The sequence below is a fragment of the Drosophila mojavensis genome, unplaced genomic scaffold (assembly GCF_018153725.1).
Source record: "Drosophila mojavensis isolate 15081-1352.22 unplaced genomic scaffold, ASM1815372v1 contig_231, whole genome shotgun sequence".
NCBI classification, from domain to species: Eukaryota; Metazoa; Arthropoda; class Insecta; order Diptera; family Drosophilidae; genus Drosophila; species Drosophila mojavensis.
The window spans coordinates 5,240,004-5,252,708 of record NW_025318772.1 but is presented as its reverse complement, the minus strand read 5'-3'; the positions used below and the strand labels follow the sequence as shown (position 1 = coordinate 5,252,708).

At 41.6% G+C, this 12,705-nt stretch overlaps 2 protein-coding genes across 6 annotated transcripts in view; both read left to right on the top strand.

The window, feature by feature from the left end:
* The window catches only part of LOC6575011 (band 4.1-like protein 4), a 61,639-nt gene extending 58,796 nt beyond the window's left edge, over nt 1-2,843 (top strand). For 3 of the 5 annotated variants that reach the window (XM_044007900.1, XM_015167788.3, XM_002000999.4), the window contains 2 exons: nt 1,997-2,005; nt 2,060-2,253. In XM_044007900.1, the coding sequence (XP_043863835.1) occupies nt 1,997-2,005; nt 2,060-2,162 (112 nt within the window). In that variant the 3' untranslated portion in view covers nt 2,163-2,253. Of the gene's footprint in view, nt 1-1,996; nt 2,006-2,059 lie in introns of all 5 variants that reach the window. The other 2 variants (XM_015167791.3, XM_015167790.3) reach the window with 1 other exon arrangement.
* A 2,792-nt stretch (nt 2,844-5,635) lies between these two features.
* On the top strand, nt 5,636-7,634 carry LOC6575010 (glycogen synthase kinase-3). The gene has a single exon (XM_002000998.4). The coding sequence runs from the start codon at nt 5,914-5,916 to the stop codon at nt 7,486-7,488; it is 1,575 nt and encodes a 524-aa protein (XP_002001034.1). The 5' UTR covers nt 5,636-5,913; the 3' UTR covers nt 7,489-7,634.
* Nucleotides 7,635-12,705: the final 5,071 nt, after the last annotated feature.

The window sequence follows — 12,705 nt, the reverse complement described above, 5'->3', positions numbered from 1 at the left end:
AGCCAGGCAGGCAAACATCCATTTCAGGCATACTATATGAAGATATGATATCACACTCAAGGGCACACACACGCACACGCACACGCACACCCATTCCAGCTCGGGTAGAAGCGACAACAAAAATTGCAATGAAAGCTAAGCAAATGACCTTCAAACTCGATAAGCGAAAACAAAACAAGCGAAAGTGCTAAAAATATACATAATTTTCACCAAACATATACACACAGAGACACACACATATCGGGCAAACACACAAATAAATGAGCCCACACACACAGGCACAGCTGAAAATATGATGGCCCTGGCAAAAGCAGAAAAGCAAAAACATTAAAATTTACGAGGGTAGGCGAACGCCGGGCAAATGACGTTTCCCGCTCTGTGTGCTCGTCCATGTGCCCAGCCAGACCTCTAGCCAAACATAAATACAAATTTCAACACAACAAAAAAGAAAACAAAGGCGACGAAAGGCAAAAAGGCTCCGCGTACTAGAACAATTTCATATCGCACAAATACTTTGCCCAGTCAAATAGACAAAGGACAGTGGGAAAAACTGAAACAAAAAGCAACAAAAGTCGAAATGGAACGCTAAATACCCTATTAATGCAATCAAATTATAGAATATATTGTATATATATAAAATTAATATACATATATTATATATACATAATATGTATATATAAATAATATTTTAAAGCAAAAAGAAGTTCTACTTGCTCGAAGTTTTCCATTTCTAAATTTAACGAATTTTTTGTCAAAATTAAATTCATATAAAATTCTTAGACTTCAGACCCAAATTAAGATCTGCTTATAAGTCGAACCTACTTTAATGGTGCTCAGCTCCAATTAAACATTTTGTATCCACAATATCTAGTACATTTTGTTTCTGTTGCTTTTGACCAACTGTTTGGGGCTGTTTTCTAATGAGAATCAAATTGAAATTTCGACTGTGATCCGCTATGGCTGAAGTCGCTCATTGGAGAAAATCAAGCTCATGTCTCTGTCTGTCCCTTAACAGGATAGTCTGTGCGTGTGTATAGTGTATAAACCAAAAAGTACTGCTCTTTGTCGAGAGCCAAGTTCTGGTATCGTTTCCTTTCGTTTCGTTTGCTTTGCACATCGATTCGCGACATTCTGTGCCACACGCTGAGGGGGCAAGTGAAAGTAAGAAAGCAAAAGGCCCGGCAAAACTTTACGCAGTTTTTGGCCAACAGCAAAACAACAAAAACACTAAATATTGGTATGGGGGCCAGAAAAAAGTGCTGAAAATGTTGAAAGTGCCGCAGTGGCATTCGTAAATTTGAGGCACGCAATTTGCTGGCGCTGGCCGAGTCGGTGGTGGGGGCTGGGGCGAAGACGGAGACAGAGAGATAAGCTTATAAATGTCTATATAAAAAGTCGACAACGCCAGCTACAGAATTATGTGCTGGCCACATTTTTTATTTGTTACTTTTGGTTTCTATTTTTTTTGTTTTTTTTTGTTTTTTTTTTTTTATTGTTATGATTGAGTGAAGTAATTATTTGAGTTGTTGCGGCGCCCAAAAAGCCACAACTATATAATAATAAAAACAAATATACATTCAGCAACCACTACAAAAATATTATATAAATTTTCCTTTTTTTTTTCAAGCGCTTAAATAATTTAATGGCTGTCCGGCCATAAAGTTTGTAATATTTTAAGAGCTTTTATGTTCGCTTTGTGTATTTAAACGCATAACGTATACGCACAGTAGTTTAGAAAAACACACATAAAAATACACAAACTAACCACCAACAAATTCACCAGCACACAACCACACAACCACAATCACATGCCAATGCACACACGCACTTCACAACTAGGATTAGCCACATGTAATTGCTCATAGCGAGGGGAAGGAACAACCTTTAACTTTTTTCTAATATACAAATGTTTGCTTCTCTATATTTCATGCCGCATCAAACTGCAACTGCAACATCAACTTGAACTGCTAAAACAACAACTACAACAACAATGCAGAGCGCAATTGTAAGCGAAATGAGCACAGAATTGTGAGAATTAGCTAAATTTAATTTGCAATAGCCAACGCCCGCCCACAACGACCACGGCCAGAGCCTGCAGCAGCAACAACAACAGCAACAGCACCAACAGCAGCAACATCAACAACAGCAGCACGTTGCAGTAGCAGCTGCCACAGTTTGCGCTTCGGCACCCCCGCCAACTGCTTTCTGCAAACTTTGGCTGCAACAGCAACAGCAGCAGCAACAACAACAACAACACCAGCAACAGCAGCAGCAGCAGCAGCAGCAACTGTTCGAGCAGCAGCAACAAGCATGGCTCTGAGCAACTACAGCATCAACAATGGCCACATCACGTGTAAGAGCAAAGTTAAATGGAAACTAGATGCGGGCGCTCGCACAAAAGTATGCAACGCAAAAACAACTGCAGCCAGCAGCCAGCAATCAGAAACTAGCAACCAGCAACCAACATCAACAACACTGAACAACATTTAAAAGCCGTTGGGCCAAAAGTTGCGCAAAACTTTCGAATCGACAACAACGTTGCGGGCTTTGTCGTTGCAAATTAAATGTACATTCTGCCAACATGTAAATAGATAATGTCTGTAACGAATCTTTAGTATGTATGTGTTTAGAGTATGACTGCCTGTGTGTGTGTGTGTGTGTGCGTGTGCGTGTGTACAGATGCTTAAAACTAATTAGCTAAGCAAAACACTTTAAAATATGCATGCAAAAGAATAAACAAACAAACAAACAAACAAAAATACGACGAATTTTTGAAATAGCTTACGATGCGCAGCAAATAATCAAAAAGCCAAAAAAGCAAATGTAACTCACAGATAAGAAGGCACACAAATAACAACAGCAACAACAATAAGACTACCACCAACATAAAAGCAAAAATAAATTGTGCGTTAATGATAAGCGGCGCGCATTTCAGCGGCATAAAATTTATTAAAATATGCGTGCCGCACAGACAGCAAAAGGCAGACGCCCGAAAGCAGGCAGCAGAAAAATATATTTATGCTTACGAGTATATATATATATATATATATATATATGTATGTATGTTGAGGCTTAGCCACACAGACACAAACATACACACCCACACACAACAAAGACACTTGCGCTTCCTGGCCAAGGAAATCGTTAGCGATAAATATAAAATTTTATTGTTATGCGTGCGTTGCTTTCGAATATATGTGTGTGTGTCTTTGTCTGTGTGTGTATTTGGGAAGCCTGCAAGTAAATTAAATATGCTTTTTTATTAACTACTAAGAACCAATTTGATACGCATACAAATAATGCCGCAGAAGTAGCATGAAAATTATGTAAAATTTAATTTTACTTCAATGGAGAAATTTAACAAGAAGCGGAAGCAGAAAAGCAAAGCCAAATAAATTTATTAAGTAGCTCATAAATGTAATTTTAATAAAATTATATTACACATATATATACAGATACAAGTAAATATGCATATGTATGTATGTCAAACATTATAAAACTAGCTATAATAAAAATAAACAACTTACTTACTTATGCCAACAACGTCCAGCAATTTCAATAATATTTATGTAAGCGCAGCCCACAAAGAACAAACCCACAAGCACGCAAATAAACACACTTACAGACATACATACCCACACGCACACACACTCACACATACAAACATACAGCACACTAACATCGAGCATATTTTAAGCCCAATTTAGTTTAATCATTTGCAACTAATTTAAGCGCAAATATCTGTTTATCTATGGTTTGTTGTGTGTGTGTGTGTGTGAGTGGGTGGGCGTGTGTGTGTGTATCTGCCTATGTGTGTGTGTGTATTATGTAAATATGAGTTTATTTTAGCCGTTGCCCATCTGCTCCTAAGTTACAACACTGCCACTATAAAAATAATTTTAATTTTAATAAAATAAAATACAAACTTTTTGTGGTCTAATTAAAAATACTTATAAAAGAAATACATATATGAAATAAATACCATAAATCTAATAACAAACAAATATAATACCCTTTGTAAGTTGATCGATTTTTTAGCACTTAAACGAAACTAAATGGGAAATATTTCAAAATCAACAGCTAATAAAAAAAAAATAACGAATACTTAAAATTAAATATTATATATGTATCTGTGTCTAACAAGATTTTACAATGAGTGTGTTACTTTTATATATCTAATATATATTTATGTATATATATGTATATTTATATATACACATATATATATACATAAACGATATACTACATACAAAATAACTGCAAAAATAAAAGCATTTTATACAACATCTACTATCTACCCTCGTTATTATTGACCCCAGGGTGGAAGAGAAACAGCAAAACCTCTGAACCTCGCCCGATAAGCAAATGAGCACAGCACAGCACAGAGAACAATGGCAAACAAGTTTCAAGTCGAACGTGGACAAGGACGTGAAATGCCCAGGACCCGAAATTAGCCAACTTGAAGCAAACAAAAAGAATTCCCTGAGTTACAACTGAATGCGCATAAGAGTAGAAAGCTACACTAAGTATCAGAGAGATAAGAATACTGTGTTGGCAGGTGCCCGACTAGGTGCTACCCTGCACCTCAACAGTCAGGCATGCTCTGACAGCTCAGAATGTCATATTTGATTATGAATTTGAATGATTATTTGAAACAAACAACGAGCAGTTTTAGAACGGATCAGGTATTGTTGCTCTGGTGCTTATCGTGATGAGAAATATATAGTATATTTACGTTGATCGTCCGGCATGCAGTCAGAAAAAAATTATCGTTTAAACGAGCGAGCAGTGCATAATATGGGCATAGCTTTGTCTATATTACAGCTATTCTAATTTCCTAATTTTAACAGTTATGGACGTAGATGTATGTGCTATTGCTGCCTATTGAATTTGAGCTGACAATCTGAGTATATATTCTAGATTTGAAGCTTTAAAGCACTGATATTCTAAAAGCAGATTTGGTAGAAATCGCTATATATTCAGATTCAATTCGCCACGCCCCAGCAGGCGTTATTGTTTAATTCTTGGTCATTGCTTAGAAACCGGATTCCATGGCTGCTGAAATACCATTAGCCACGCTCAAATGGGGGGATCGAGAAAATCTTGACACTTTATAATTAGAGCATATGTGTTCCGTACAAAAAAACGGACATGCACTGACCCAATATACTCATTTCACTTTCGTGAATGAGTATGATGAAACATTTCTTGTATTTACCTAACTCAAGACATTGAACAAAATCAACAGAAATTTTATAATTTCTGTACTTAAACTCATGTTTGTCACGCGGTTTATAATTCACTACGGTCGGACACTTTTCAGATTGAACTAATAGCACTCAGTTCTCGCTCGCAACTAATATTGATTTTTGAAACGAGACGCGTATTTAAAATAATTTGAAAAGCTCTTTGCTTACAGAACTCAGCATGATGTAGTCAGTACGATAAATATAGCATTGCCTAACCGCAGGTTGTGGATTAAGCATAAGCCAGATAAAATATATTTCTTGAGAGAGAAACCCATTAAATGACTGTTGGGTTATATACTATAAAATACGAATCGACCAGGAGAAGAGAGAACTTTTCAATTACTGTCGATTAGTTGGCAAATAAATGACGTGTTGACTGTGCAAATCAAGTAGGTATTGACCTACAGGTCGGTAGAACAACCAAAGTAAAATAGGGACATAGGAATTAACCAAAAATATAGAAAACAATAGCCAATATACTTATGTCTTCAAAGGCTGATTCATTAGTCTAGTCCCCCATAAATTAGGTCATTATTATTTGTCTTTTGTATAAAAATCTGAAACAGAGTCAAAAACAGAACAAAAAAAATATATCTATTTAAAAAAGTAAATAAGCGAACAGATTACATAATCAAGGGAAATAAATCAATTTTTAGAAATCAAAATGGCTGCCAAGGGTTCCACCATGAACAACAAGCTGACCACTGTGGTGGCCACCGCCGGCTACGGCCCGGACACGATGACCGAGATCAGTTATATGGACAGCAAGATCATTGGGAACGGCAGCTTCGGCGTTGTCTTTCATGCCAAGCTGATGCCCAGCAATGAGCCGATCGCAATAAAGAAGGTTTTACAGGATCGCCGATTCAAGAATCGCGAACTCCAGATTATGCGAAGGCTTAAGCACCCAAATATTATAACCCTCCGATACTTTTTCTATTCCAGTGGCGATAAGCGTGACGATGTTTATCTCAATCTGGTCATGGAGTTCATGCCCGAAACGCTCTATAAAGTGGAGCGGCAATATGCACGCGCTAAGCAAACGCTGCCCGTCAACTATATCCGGCTCTACATGTATCAGATGTTTCGAAGTCTGGCCTTCATGCACAGCTACGGCTTCTGTCATCGGGATATCAAGCCGCAGAATATGCTCCTGGATACGGAGACGGGCGTTTTCAAGCTGTGCGACTTCGGCAGCGCCAAGCAACTGGCACCGGGTGAATCGAATGTCTCCTATATCTGCTCCAGATACTATAGATCTCCGGAGCTTATATTTGGAGCCACGCATTACAGCACCAAAATCGATATGTGGAGTGCGGGCTGTGTGGTGGCCGAGTTGCTGCTGGGTCAGCTCATCTTTCCCGGGGACTCGGGCGTGGACCAGATCGTTGAGATTGTCAAGGTGATGGGCACACCCACGCCCGAACAGCTCCACGACATGAATCCGAACTACAAGCAATTGAAGTTGCCGCAGCTAAAGGCGCATCCTTGGCCCAAGGTATTTCGCATTCGCACACCGCCCGAGGCCATAGATCTGGTATCCAAGCTGCTTATCTACACACCTAATGACCGTATAACGCCTCTGTCGGCCTGTGCGCATTCCTTCTTCGATGAGCTGCGCAACGATCCCGGCCAGCAGCTGCCCAACGGACGGCGTCTGCCGCCGTTGTTCGATTTCACGGAATACGAGCTGAGCATCGAGCCAAAGCTGGTTTCGATGTTGATGCCAAACGAAGGCACGGAGAAGCAGGATGCATCGGGCAGCTCCGGGAATCGGTATGCCGCTGGCGAGGACAACTCACCCAGATTGGACAGCAACCAGTCGACACTCCGGAAGCAACTCAAGGATCAATCAGATGTGGTACTTAAGCCGGGGGATAATGTACGCGGCCAGAGAACAACAACTCCACAGTGTCTCCAGCGACGGGAGCTGGGAAATGGTGACCATGTTGGCAGTACGGTTGTATGCTTTGAGGAGACAGAAACAGATCTCTGCGAGGAGGAAGCAATAACAGATGTTGCCGACGAGCAAGGAGCTGAGGAGCAGTACAATAGCTCCGACAGCCCCTGCACCAGCGATGAGCTCGAAGAGCAGCAGACAGATGACGAGGACGATAACAATGACAACGGCGACGATGACGACGATGCCGATGACGACGACGACGATGACGACGACGACGACGATGATGATGACGACGAGAATGCAGATGATGATGATCTAGATGATGATGAACACTAAGTATTGTTATCGTTGTTGTTCCTCAAATTCCTCAACGCAACAATTGATGAAAGCAATAAAAATTTAAGGTATATCGAAATCAGAGCTCGTAAATCTCACCCGACGCGCCGGGTGAGGGGCAGCGTTAAATAAATGAACTAAACGCACATTTTGGTCACATCATTTATAAGGTCGTCGAAATGTCGTCACATTGCTCCAAAGGCAGACGCCAGACACACGACGAATGGGCATGGAATTGCCCGAAAGTATGCTTAATTATTGAAATGCTGCCAGAGTGCGGGGCTGTGTGACGTCTGGACGCTGTCCTGGACATAGTCCTAGCTGCCATCTAAATATAAATTTTCGCGTTTTATAGAGCCCTGCGCATACGCGCACACACACACACACGCACACCTACAAAGGAAACAACGAGGAGCCGTACATTAGAGCAGGCTACAAAACAACACGCACACATGTCCTGCTGCTGGCGGCAACGACTCACATTTCCTGTCCCATCCATCGTCCTGCAACCCCATACATACATATATACATATATATGTATTTATGTGGGTGTGTGTATATATATGTTTGTGTGTGTGTTAATGTGGTAAAATGAATTTTCAGTTTCATTAGTTAAATTGAATAATGGAAAACTTTGCTTGCCACATTTGCCATACGCCTGGCTCCTTGTTGTTGCTGTTGTTGTAAATGGCCTTGTCCTGGTCTGCCAACGAAACTTACACTTCCTGCACACACACACACTTACATACACAGACTGTAACAACAACAGGGCTTAGGAGCAGGGCAATAAAGCAAATTTATGCAAACGATAAATTTCGTGAGAGAAAATGTTTGTTTTGTTTTCACCAGCTCGAGTTGCCTTCGCCCTTCTGCTGTTGCTGTAGTTGTTGTGGTAATTGGCCGTTGTAAGTGGCAGTGTTGGAAAAGGCGCTAAGTAACACCTACCCATTATATGGAAAGTTGTTGAAAGTTCTTGTCCACAGCATTCACCTCTTAATGCTGAATGCTTATAATTTAAGCATGCGATTACCTCTACTCGACACGGCCAATAGAATTATTATTGAAAACACGCTAAACCCTGAATCTGTTTGTCTAGAGTCTGGATGATTTAGCAAATGTTTCTTATCAGCATGTCAGTGTATCTGTAGCTACTCTGAATTTATTAGTAACACATCTAAGACTTCTTCTCATCGTGTTCCACTCTCTGTGCTAAGCTGGTTTAAAGCGTTTGTGAATGCTAATGTGTTTAATCAAACAATATCTGAGCCGACGAGTTCATCTACTAAGTACCAGCACGACTTTGAGTGCGAGTTCGAGCATATTTTGCCGTAGCAACCCCAAGAGCAGCGCTTCAAGGGCGGCAAAAACAGTTCCATAATAAACACGCCAAAGTGTTTGCCCCCATGTGTGGGAGTGAGTGCGAGTGTGAGTGTGAGCGTGTCTGTTTAGCAGAGAGTGTTTCGGTTGGTCGTGCAAAACCTTTGACTGAAGTAAGATTACGGTATGCTACACACTATATAATAGCAGCTCATGGAACCATGAACAGAGAGCGAGAGAAATGTCTGTCTTTCGGCGAGGTGTGGCACAGAAGTCGACTGCAGATGTCTACCCCTGTATGCGGGTGCCAGAAGCCACCTAAAGCAATGAAACATTTTTCGGCAGCAACAGCCATTGGGGAAAGTTGGAGGCCAAGGCTCTAACTTGCAGGCATTTTATGGCCTTTTGGGCAGCACGGCTAGAGTTGGAGCACCAGCTGGAGCTGGAGCAGGAGCAGCAGCAGGAGCAGGCACTGGGTCATGGCATGGAGTTTGTATCTCTAGCTGCTTTCAATGGCTACTAACAAGCAGTCGCCCAAGGTGAATGCGGTTAAAGTGTTTTCAGTTAAAGCACTCGGGCCAAACATTTGCATAAACGCCTGACGCCCACGCCAACACACAAGCAAACAGACAAACAAATGCAAAACTGCGTGCCACGCGCTGAGTGGGCGAGAGCAAGAGAGAGGGACAGAAAGAGAGAGAGAGAAAGAGAGAGGGTGAAGGGGCGCGGCCATTTTGGTTGCCATTGCAACTGGCTGACTGCCGAGTGATACCAGAGTTATTTTATTTCCGTTTCCGGGCACGCACACTTTTAGCTAACCGAATGCAAAGTGCGCCTGCGGTTGCTACCTTTCTGCACACTGATAAATTTTCACTAAATGCAATTTTAATGGGCTTTGTGTAACTGCCGAAATGGGTAATAGGAGCCGCTGTCATTTAGCCCGTGCTCTTTGCCTGGCTTAAACAGTACTTAGCAACATGGCGAATGTTGTTATTCGAAAATTAACTCGAGACTAATTAAAATGTCAAATTTGATCCAGAAACTCGCTTTTCATGTTGTAATATTATAATGAAATATGCTCGGCTGGTAATTCAAATTTTCATTAAATATTATCTGCCCAGCTAGCTATAGACAATGCAAACCGAAATCTTGATTGCATAGAGAAGGCAATTCACATAATTCAATTAAGCTGCTCAAGCCCTAAATCATTGCTCAACTCTACAGGGTATTCAGATATTTTGTTTGTTGCTGCTTGTGCATGGCAGCCGCCCCTAGGGCGCATTGGGCCATGGACAGGGTCAGCGCTGGCTGGGGCTGATGCGCTCTACTGTGGTTTGTCCAAATAAAGCAGTTTCAGTTAGTTATGCGCAGCTTGCGGTTTTGCTTTGACTATTTTTGCGTGCAGGCATTTCAAATGCAGCCAGAGGCACGCAGGGGGCATTAACAAACGGCAGAGAGGGCCGCACGTTGGGGGGCGTGTGTGTGCGTGTAGTCGACACACAAATTAGAAAATTTTGCGCACTTTAATGCAATCAGCGATGCCCACATAAATTCATTATTGAATTTTCACGCTTCAAGTGCGTAAAACAGAATTCTAACAATTTTTGTTGTAATATTTTAATTTCTGTTTTTGTTTTTTTTTTTTTTTTTTCTTTGCATAACCAGCGAAGCTGGACAGAGCGAGCAAAGTGTTGTCAGAAGCGTCGACATGTGAAATGAAATCAGGGACCGCACGTTGACCGTTTATGATGCTCTTGAAGTTTATCAAAAGCGCAAAGTTTCCGCAAAATTGAAGTTTTAATTGGATTCTCGATTCAATTAACAGATTTGTCAGCATATAACAGTTTTATGACGCTTACAGCGATGCCAGCTGTGGCAACATCAGCAGCAGTAGCAGCAGCAGCAGCAGCAGCAGCAGCAGCATGTGGCAGCGTCTTGCGGACTTGTGGGCGTGTCGTTGCGCCCTCAATTGGTGCGCTTACCTTGTGCGCTTTTCAAGCCGCTTGGAATTTATTGAAATTGATTTGCCATTTTAATGGAATTACTGCGCCAAGTCGTTTCATTGCCATTGCTCGACATTTAATTGAAATCTTTTAATTAGTTTGATTTTCCAATCAAGTGGCACAGAGACACGCAGCCAGCCGCTCCATCAGTGCGGTTGGCTCTAACCCATTGTAGAGAGCGTTAAGCGAAACCCAATTAGTTGCAATGCCTTGGAGTATGCCTCGACATCACTTCAGCTTCCATTATTCCATGTTGTTGAGCGCACGTCGATTACAAATACCATGCTGGCGCATCAAGGCGCCGAGTGCCGACCTTACCCCAAGCATCAAGCACCAAGCCCCAACGTGGCATGCAAAGACGCTTGTCTATCCTGGCTGATTGGGGCCCCTGCCAGCACTTACGTTTCGCCCGTTGCGCAACATAATCATTATCCTTGGCTTAGCTGGAGTGGCGTGGAGCAGGGGCAGGACTCTGGCAAAGGATTTCGCCTATTGATACCACCAAAGTGAAAGCCAAATCCACATAATATCAATTTGCTTTCAACGTTTCGCCGTCGGCGTAAATAAACGAGTCAGACAGTTGACGCCGCTGCCACAGCTGCCGCAGCTGCCACTGCGACATGAATCTTGCCCATTGTGCAGCTATAACTGTTTCTATTCTGTACTGATAGGGATCTCCGCTTGTGAAATCTGAGCGACTTTCACAGTGGCTCACAGCTCAACTGACAGCAACTGATGGAGCTTAAAGGCAGATAACCAGAGCGGGCGATAGGATAATCAGAAGCAATAGCTGGGTAACTAGAGAAATGGTAACGGAATATCTTACAGCTACAGCTCTAACTATTGCTAAATGTTGTAGTAAATACCTAAAACTTAAATGCGAAAAAGGTATTTTTGTCTATATTTAAGCTCTGAGCACCATTTTCAGTTACGTTTCTATTGAATAAACAAGTAAGAACGTTGCAGTCGGGCGTTACCGACTGCGGAATACTCATTCACATCCCATCAACAATTTAGTAGTTAAGTTTCGCTCTAATACTGTAGAATATACAGGTTTTTCCGATTTGCCACGCCCCAACTGGGCGTAGACACCTCATTTTTGGTCAGTTTTTAGAAAGAAATAACGGTACCCTAACTGCAAAGTTTGAATGCTTACCCTCAAAAAATGTGAAAATTACAGGGTATTTTTCGATATGCCACGCCCCTAAAGAGGCGTAAAAATTATTTTTGGGGAACCGATAGAGGAGGCTACCAGTAACTCAACTATCCAAAATTGAAGCTTCTAGCTATTATACTTTAGGAGATATAAACTTTTGCGGTTTGCCACGCCCCCTGTGGGCGGACATATATCCGACAAAACTTTTTGGTCTTGGGTGATCAGTCCGAGTATATATACAAAATGTGAGGTCTCTGCCATCAATAGTGTCCAAAATATAGGATAATTTAAAAAATCACTATATCTTCAGGTCCGATTTGCCACGCCCCCAATGGGCGTAGACTTATAATTTATCTTCAGGCTTTATAGAATCATACCATTAGCTGACATGCAAAATTTCAGCATTCTAGGTTAACAAGTTTAGGAGATACAGTTTTATCCGATTTGCCACGCCCCCAATGGGCGTAGATATATCCGCCATAGCTGGTGATCTTGGGTGGTCAACGCGGACCTACATACCAAATTTCAGATTTCTAGCTCTTCAACAAACATGATTTCTGGTATATCGGAAAATGCATTTTCCGATTTGCCACGCCCCTAGTGGGCGGATCGGGAAAATTTTAACACTTTATAAATCGGAGATATACACGAGTATGTGTTCCAAATTTCAAGTCTCTAACTTCAATAGCGCCGAAATAGATTGCGTTCATACGGACAGACGGACAGACGGACAGACGGACG